General features: G+C 39.2%; 1 protein-coding gene across 1 annotated transcript; it reads right to left on the bottom strand.

The window, feature by feature from the left end:
- Positions 1-309: 309 nt before the first annotated feature.
- On the bottom strand, positions 310-1669 carry LOC113922046 (voltage-dependent anion-selective channel protein 3). The gene has a single exon (XM_027593772.2). The coding sequence runs from the start codon at positions 1606-1608 to the stop codon at positions 757-759; it is 852 nt and encodes a 283-aa protein (XP_027449573.1). The 5' UTR covers positions 1609-1669; the 3' UTR covers positions 310-756.
- Positions 1670-9844: the final 8175 nt, after the last annotated feature.

The following is a 9844-nucleotide window of genomic DNA, read 5'->3' on the forward strand; positions in this document are numbered from 1 at the left end:
TATCACACTGGCTTTGGGATTGAACAGGACAGAAATCTAAAGTGTCTTGAAGAAAGGGTTAGTGACAGCCTAAAGGCCTCAAGAAGGTATCAAAAGGAAAAGTGAATTCAATGTTATTTTGAAGCTGGAGGAAAGGGTATCCATATAATGTAGTGGCAGAAAATTTGACAAGTGAGTCACATAGGGTAATATGGCCAATAGGAAATGTACCTAATGAATGTAAGGACTTAGCTAAAGGGATCTCAAAGAATATTAGAAAAACTATCTATGATAAAATGTAAGAGAAGACAGATTAGCTAAAGAACAAACTTTTTTTTTTTTTTTTTATGTTCCAAATGTGATGGGTTTATTTTATTTTACTCTGATGCAAAACCAAAGATTCCACTACAGCACAGAGACCAATATATTAAAAGGTCATGAAAAAGTGGTGTGGGACATGCAGGACGTGATGTACAAACTGGAGGATCGGGTCACTTCCTTTGTAACATGACACTACATTGTCGCTGAGGAACACATTTAAAATAACACTGCGGAACTCAACTGAAATGTGGCACAAACATGACAACTTCCAGGCATGCCTTCAAGTACCTCTCTTAGGATGGACCTGCGATCTCTAGAGTTCAGTGTGGGGAGGATTACAATTCTTTGGAAGAATAAAAAGTTCACACTTTTGAAATTTCACAGAATTTTAAGGCCAAAACATAGTGGGTTCTCTTCACCTCCAGGGACAAATCGGATGCTTTACCCAAAACCACATTAAGCTTCTAGTTCAAATCCCAACCCAACCTTGTGACCTCCTGCATTGAAGTTCTTTCCATCGATTAAAGCTGATAGGGTCAGTTTGACACCAGGTCGAAGGGTCTGAGTATAACCCAGTCCAATCAGGCTGGCATTATTTACTTTAGCAGATAGAGAAGTTCTACAATCCAGCTTGTATTTAGCAGCGATGCCAAAACGGGTATTGTTACTGCCAGCCGTCCAAGCAAGATTTATTGACGTTTCAATCTTCTCGTTAACCTTCTGGTAGATAGACCCTCCAAATTCAGTGCCATCATTCACATGAGTGTGCAGCTGGAAGTCTGCAGCCTTATAACCCAGGGCAAAATTATTCTGTGACAGTTTGGATTTGGCTGTGTCAAAACTCATCTGATAGCCAGCAAGCCAACCCTCAAAGGCTAACACAGCCCAGCCATAGATGGTTGGTCCAGAAAAATCTATATCAACATTACTGCCAAGACTGAAACAATCCCGTTTATAAGAGGCCTTCAATTTTCCACTCTTCTTTCCTGTGTTCGGTACAAATATGGTATCAAGAGTCAGTTTCAACCCTTCAGCCAACTTATTCTCCAAAGAGATTTCTGTTCCGAGAGTATTGTCTGTGTTCCATTTCTGGGTGAAGGTAAGTCCATAGTTACAGACCTTATATTTGGTCTCTAGGTTGCCTGACGCTTTCCCTGTATCAGTGTAAGCATGACCAGAAGTAGAAAATTCCACTCCACTACAGGACTTGGTTTTCAGATCTATTTTAACCATGCCAAATCCATATCCTTTATTGAAGACATCCTTGGCGGCCTTTCCTAGGTCACAGTAAGTCGGTGTGTTACACATATCTCCAACCAGAGGGCCTGTCCCCGTTCCGCCAGGGCAACGCTGAAGGTCTTCTTCAAGAACAAACTTTTATATACAAATAAGCCAGGATTTGCAGGATTTGAAAATAAAACTGTGTCTCATTCCTAGCCTCACCAAGATTTTCAAATCTTTAAATGGCTTCAAGGCAAAGATGATTAAATACAGGATGTGACTATAAATCCCTTTGTTAAGACTTCAGAAATATTTAAACTGATGCCTCAGAGACTTTGATAAAAGGACCTCTGAGAATATGAGAAGCATAGATCACCAATTCTCTCCATCAAGTAATAGGGCTTCCAAAATCTTAAAGGCAATGTCATTCAGTAGACTCACAGGGGGCCAAATATTAAAAGCCTGTCTCAGATAGGTTGTTGGTATAACTTTTGTCTAATGGGTAAACATCAATATGATACATAGAAAACCCACAATGTTTTTAAGATTTTTCTGGTGGAAGCACAACTAATTTGGGTTGAAAGGGACAGAAACTATACCAAATAAAGAGAAATTTGACTGGAATGTGGACTAAGAAAATCACTCAGCTGCAAATGTGGTCTACAGTTTATGGAAAATAGAGGATAATTCAGGAGAAGGAGCCAGGTGTCAGAAGAAAGAACCAAGAGCCATGGAGAACCATTTCCAGAGAATAAGATGAGCTCTACTCAAGGAAGTAACAATGTGTCTGGCTGGATTCCAAAATTATTATGACCCCAAACAGTTGTGTGTTTCTTATTTTCCCTCTCTCTGAAAGAAAATTTTTTTGTCTGTGAAGTTATTTAATGCCTGTCCCAAATTATATATTGGGTATGAAAATAGCAGATAACTTGCCTCTTTAGTCACAGGTCTTCAGAGCAGTATTCAAATGACTGTACCTGATGCCATAATGAGATGAGATTGGGGCATCTAGAGAAGGATATAAGTATATTTTGCATAAAGAACAAATGTTAATTATTATGACCAGAAAGTAAATTACAGAAGACTGTATTTTCTTTAAAAAAAAAAATGGTAGAACAATAGCTCCAATCTCACATGTTCTTCTTACAATGTAGCCTTACCACTCTTCTAACAAAATGTGATGCTCTCTGATTTCTGAGGCTAGGTCATAAAAGGTGATACAGCTTTTGTCTAGTTATCTTAAAATGCTCATCCTTGGTATTCAGCCACCATGCTATAAGGAAGCACAAGCTCTCTTGTGGAGAGGTCCCTGTTGAAATTGCCAGCCATGTAAGTGAGCCATCTTGGAAGTAGATCTTCCAACCTTATGCCACCCCAGCTGACACCATATAAAACAGAGATGAGTTGTCCCCACTGGACCTTACCCAAATTGCAGATTTATGCTATAAATAAATGATTGTTGTTTTAAAGCTATTAAGTTTTGGGGTGGTTTGTCACATAGCAATAGATAACTAGAACACTTAGCAAATGGTAGAGCTCACATTTGAATACAGGCATTTTAATTCCAAAGTCCACATTTGCAGTTTATAGAGAGTGCTGTACTGCCCAGATCCCCCTGCAGGAAAGAAAGTCATATTCATTCAAGTTCTGGGTGTGTTGCTCACCAACAGCTCTCAGTCCTCAGGCTTCCACAGTAATTGCCCTTGGATGAAAAGAGACACCTTGCCTAATGTCATCACTCCCTCCAGGAGCAGCTTGCATCCAACATCTGGTTCATGTAGAGATATGAAAGCTCAGCTTCCTTCCCCCAGTCTGGGCCAACTCTGAAGGGCTTCCCCAGCTTCAGAACTCCCTGGGGTCAGATAAGGCCTTGTTGCTGCCATGCCACAGTACATCCTCTCTCCCAATCTGCTTCTTTCACTTCCTCCACAGGTACAGATCCTGAGAAACCTCCACCAAAACTTCCTGCACACAAATCTACATTTCAGAATCTTTTTCTTGGGGAATCCAGCCTGCAACATTATTCTTATCCATCATTAAAATAGAATGAGATGTTTACAAAGGATACAAGGCATTCAAGCACAGGCACTTGATGGGAATAGGGTAGAGGGAAGTTAGTCTATGTAAATAACTTTTACTGATTGCCTACTGCATGGGAATCTAAAAATAAGAGACTGACTTTATCGAGAAAAGCTTACCATCTAATAAAGGATATAGACAAACAAACATGAAATTGTAATACAGTATAATAAGTACTATGAGAGAGAAGTATTCTAACGCATCCATGGGAACCCAGAGGACCAGGAAATGTGTCTCTGTGCTTTGAAATACAAGACAACATGAGCAGCATATAGGGATCCATAGGCACTGCTAAAAATACAAACGACGGGAACTAGTAAGTGATATAGCTAGAAAAAGCTTTCATGGTCTGGACCATGAAAGATTTCAGTACCCCGGTTAATGGAATGTATTTTACTTTATAGGAAAATAGGGTTCCACTGAAGGGCTTTAAGAAATGGATCATCAGAGTTATATCCATATTCTAGAAAGATCACTATAGCCACATCTTGGAAAATGATTTTAAAAATGGCAAGACTGGAAACAGGAAGAGCATTTAAGGTTTGTTGTAACAATGATCTGGATGGGATTATGATCTTTTTTATTCTTCAAAGGTGCCAACTAAGAAAAATGGGAATTCTGTACCTCTCCCCCAACTCCCTGCCAAAGATTAAACCATCTAATCTGGGCAGTCTATGCTAAATGTGGCTGCCTGTCCTGATTTAACTGAGCAACTAGCTGATTAATCCTCTCTTCCATGGAGAGGCTGAGAAGGCAGAAGAAATTATAGCAGCTCACCAGTTTCGTTAGGGAAAAATAGTTCCTCTAGCCCCCAGTACCCCAGAGAAAGCACCAGTTCCTCAAAATGAAGATCTGTATTAGACACTTCTGTGACATGCCACTGCCCAGACAAATGCTGAGATATTTTGGGCACCCCTAAGGAGTGGCTTTCCTGCCCCAGAGTGTCATGACCACTCGGAGGACTTCCCTCAAGGATGAGAACATCTCTGCTGGCAATGTAGTATCAAGAACATCTAGTCCAGCTTATGCCAGAACTTATTTGTTGTTTGTGTTTGTCTTAAAAACAGTTTTCAGCCACCATTTCTTTGGTTCACAGGAAAGCAGAGACCTGTGAAACATGCAACAGCAAAAGAAGTCTGGAGGAGATTTTCATGATTGGCTGGGAATGGAATAATCTCAGCATTAGGGCATCTAAGAGTTCCAGAAAATTGCTGGAATCCTTTGAGATTCAATTCCCTTGTGATTAGAAGGTGGGAATGGAAGTAGGGAGAAAAGTGTCTATTTTGTTTCATTAACTACCATCTACACATACATACACACACAAGTACTCCAATTCACTTAACATTTTAATTTCTTAAAAAAGGTCCTATTTGAGCATATTAAAAAATTACACAGTACAATATATTATAGTAAAAAAATAAGTTTTTTCTCTTTCACTTTGCCTTTCTCTCATTCTCAATTTCCATGTCAGAGGAATTACTGTGTCCAAGTTCTTCAATATCCTTCCAGTGATATTCTATGCATATATAAATATATATACATATATACACATACATATATACACACATTTTTGCACATATGGTGGCATACTATTCAAACCATTATTAATCTTGCTTTTCTATATTAATAATATATATTGATGATTTTTCTGTATCAATGTATCAATACAGATAGAGTCTTCTTATTTATTTAGCAGCCACATAAGATTCCAATATATGGTGGTGCAATAATTCGTTTAATCAGCCTCTTACACTGATAGACACTGAGACTATGTCCAAAATTTTGCTACTATAAATAATTATGCAATGAATATCCTTGTATGTATACATGTATGTATTTGTGCAGATGTGAGTCTTTATCAAGTGCATAAATTTTTAGAATTAGAATTACTGCATACAAGGGTACAGGTGTTTAAAATTTTGCCCTTCATGCCCCCACCATACCCCTTCCTCAGTCACTAATGAATTCCTACTGCAAGCACCTGCACCTCTTTGTCTGAGGTTTTTCCCTGGCCATAAAAGTATGCTTTGTGCACTCACAAGGTAGGCCAGAAAAATTGGGGACTGAGCATACGCAAGAGAAGTCCTCAGTCAATGACAAATAAATGCCCTCACTTTCTTCACCCTTTGGCAGGAAACAACTCTACAGAGGGGTCCCTAGTGGAACTGAGCCTCAGCTATCCACAGTGATAACTCTCTCATTAACATACCCTTTTATTGACTTCCTTCCCTTTCCTCTCCCTACTGGTGCTACATGGGATCACCTCCTAAGTAAACTACTTGCCCTCAAATCTTTGTCTCAGTGTTTTTGCTTCTGAGGAAACACAATTTAAAGGTTCCCTCCACAAAGGTTGTGATACTTTGCACTTCCACCAACAATGTCTGTTCCTCATCCCCACCTCAATTCCATCCCCACCCCAACTCACCATCAATTTTATTGTTTATTTATTCATTTATTCATTTGTTCATTCATTCAATAGATAATTTTTGAGCATTTTCTATGTTTCAGGGACTTAGCTGACCCCTGGATACAATACAAAGCACTAGAAATCAGACATACCTTGATTACCTATATTCTTCCTCCTTTAAGTTTACACCTAAATTTCTTTTAAGAAAGGCAAGTCCAATATTATTCCACAGTCAGAGCAAAAGCATTGAAAATGCATAATCTTGGGCGCCTGGGTGGCTCAGATGGTTGAGCGTCTGCCTTCGGCTCAGGTCATGATCCCAGAGTCCTGGGATCGAGTCCCGCATCGGGCTCCCTGCTCCTTGGGAGCCTGCTTCTCCCTCTGCTTCTCTCTCTCTCTCTCTCTCCCTCTCTCTCTACCTGTCTCTCATGAATAAATAAAATATTTAAAAAAAAAAAAAGAAAATGCATAATCTTGACTAAAGAAACATACAAGTGAAGCATTCCAAAAATATGTTCTCAGCAGCAACAAGACAGATTACCAAATCCTCCCCAGGTTTGTGGAGGGTTGGGGTTGAAGAGAACAGGAGAGGTCAGACCCTTGAAGTAGGTCAAGGGGACATGGGACAGAAGATATTCTTCAGTGATTTCACATGGTGATCTAGACTAGGGTCTGGTCCAGGACAAAAAGAAACTGTGTAGTGAGCAATTCTGTCATACAGCTACAAATGTTCTGCTTTCATGATTTATGGACATGTTTTTGTTTTTCAGACTGCCTGTTTTCATAGTAAAAAGCTTTATTCCTGGAGTACTAATTAATGAAGGTAATATTGTTCTTAAAAGAACAAGAAGGAAAGTTACCCCTGTCCTGGATAAATGCCACAGTCTGCCTTCTCTGCTCCTAAACCAGGCTGCCAAGCCTTGCTGGGAAGAAGTCCCTCCATTCTATAATCATGGACTCCAATCACAGCTGGACCCTGGATACTTTGAATATAACTTGTACTTGTCCATGTTTAACTTTCCCCCATTTTTCTCAGCAGCTATTTCAAACTTTCTCATTTTTCTTTAAACCCCTAATCTTCTACTTTTTGCCTTAATCCAAGCACATGAACTTTTTTCCTATTTTAAGGGGAAAAAAATGGGCAATCCAAACATGGACTTCTCCATCCACAAATTTCTCCACATCTGCACCAACTCCTGCTCTCTATTACTGAGAGGACTCAAGAACCTCACCTATTTCTCTGGTCCTCTCTAACTCATTACTCTAGGGCTCACCTCCTGTACCTCTTGTATCTTCATCTTCTCAAGGCCTTACTATAGCCCTTTATTTTTAACAAAAAAACATGCCCGGATCTTTCCCATTTTTAAATAAAAGGCACTTTTCTGTCATTCCCTCTAACTGGTTCCCTCTCATTTCTTTGATAATTTGGTGTCTTGAAATAATTGCCTATCCTCATTGCCTTTACTTCTTCTCCTCCCAATCATTCCTAACTCCCTGTATCTTCATCCATCCACCACAAACAGACATACTGTTCTCCTTTTCCACATTTTCAATTCCAATAAACTTTTTTCAAAGCTCACTTTCTTCAAAATCTCTATAGCAGTGATTCTCAAAACTGGTCCCCAGCAAAAAAAGCATCACCTGGGAAATCCTTAGAGACTTAAATTATTGGACTCCACTCAAGATTTACTGAATTAGAACTGCTGGGGTGCAAATCAGAGTAGGAGGTGAACCATGAGAGACTATGGACTCTGAGAAAAAAACTGAATGTTTTAGAGGGGAGGGGGGTAGGGGAATGGGTTAACCTGGTGATGAGTATTAAGGAGGGCACCTATTGAATGGAGCACTTGGTGTTATATGCAAACAATGAATCATGGAACACTATATCAAAAACTAATGATGTAATGAATGGTGACTAATATAACATAATAAAATAAAATAAAATAAAAAAGAACTGCTAGGGTGGGGCCCAGCAATCTGTGTTTTAGTAAGCCCTCTAGGTGACTCTGCGTTTTAAGTTTAATACCTCTAACCTCTTCTCTTTCTTTACAAAATTCCTTCTTCACTTAGTTTCTACGAGCTAGATAGTGATGGTTCTTTTACATTTTAAGCTATTCTTTTTAGTCTCCTTCTTCCATTCATCCATAAATATGGTTTTTCCTGGTGCTCTATTATCTCACTATCTGTCCTGCCCATGTGATGTCATCTATTTACAACACTTCGGTTACAAATTGTGTTAGTCAGGACTCTTGGTTACAAATGGCAGAAAAGGCAATTCAACTTAAGTGATGTTGAGCAATGTTAAACAAAAGATAGAATTTATTGGTTCATGTAACATGTTTGTCTTTCCCCAGGATCTTAAATAATATTACCAGGATTTGGCCTCATTCTCTTTTTCTCTTAGTTCTACTTCCATCTGAGCTGGTTTGGTTTCCAGTTCAGGCCCCCTCTATGTGGTCTCTTGAAGCTCCAAAAGTACATGTTCTCAGTTCCAGAGCAAATTAATTTATGTGCCCATCATGAATCAACCATTGTCTCCAACAAAGTAGAATATGATTACTTCCTTAAGCCTGAGTCATATCACTAATTCTGGAGATAGAAGTGAGGTCAACCTTAAACAAACTGACCTTTATTTAACATACATAAAACACTTACTATGTACCCAGTACTGTTCTTGGTTCTAGGAATGCAACAGTGACCAATGGAGTCAAAGTTCCTAGGCTCATGAACGGAGTCAAAGTCCCTACACTCATGGAGCTTATATTACAGAGGGATATATAGTCAGTAAACAAATAAAACAAACAGATAAATATAAGCATAGGAAGATAAAGGGGTAGAGAGTGATGAGACTGCTCAGGGGGACAGGGGTAACTTCCCAGAGACTATCAGGATGTTAATAGGAATAATGAATTCTAGGTTGGTAAAAACAATAGATACAATTCCCAGGTCTACATCTTTAACAATTATAACCAATTGCCTATTGACCCTGTCACTTAATAGGAAAATTAAAATGTCCCAAACTGAAAAATATTCCTTACTTTTAACTTCCTACTTGGTTTTCTTTGAATGGATTTTTCTTTTTAAATGAATGATTTTTTTAAACTAATAAGGATCAACCCCTCAAATTGGAGGTTATAAATAACAAAGGATATAGAATGGAAACCTCACAAGCAGGAATGGAGAGAAGCTAAAAAGACTATTTTTTGAGACATCTTAGGTAGGAAACTTGTGGAAGGATGGCCAGAGTGCAAAGACATGAACAACCTATGAACAATAGAAATGAACAACTTCCTATGAACGATAACCTTCCTATGAAGTCCCTTCCAATCATCCAATGAAGTACTCTGGGTAAAATCTTAAATCTAGAATGACTACATTTGTCCATTGTCTCTAGCTTCTACGTGATGGTTCCTGATATGAGCAAAGCTGATTATCTAATTTCCAAAGTCGAGGTTCACTCATCAAATCATGCCAATTCAGGGGCGCCTGGTGGCTTAGTTGGCTGGGCGACTGCCTTCGGCTCAGGTCATGGTCCTGGAGTCCCAGGATTCAGTCCCGCATCGGGCTCCCTGCTCAGCGAGGAGCCTGCTTCTCCCTCTAACCCTCCCCCCTCTCATGTACTCTCTCTCTCTCATTCTCGCTCTCTCAAATAAATAAATAAATCTTTTAAAAAAAATCATGCCAATTCTGCCCCCTAAATGTTTCTGGAAAATATTCCCTGACCCACACTCCTGTGACCACTTTACTCTAGTCCATGGTTCATCATCTCTTTTCTCTCTCTCTCATTTGAATCATAACCAGTCTTCTTCTTGTAGTCTTATCCCCTCCCCCAACATT

This window comes from Zalophus californianus, chromosome 9 (assembly GCF_009762305.2).
Source record: "Zalophus californianus isolate mZalCal1 chromosome 9, mZalCal1.pri.v2, whole genome shotgun sequence".
NCBI classification, from domain to species: domain Eukaryota; kingdom Metazoa; phylum Chordata; class Mammalia; order Carnivora; family Otariidae; genus Zalophus; species Zalophus californianus.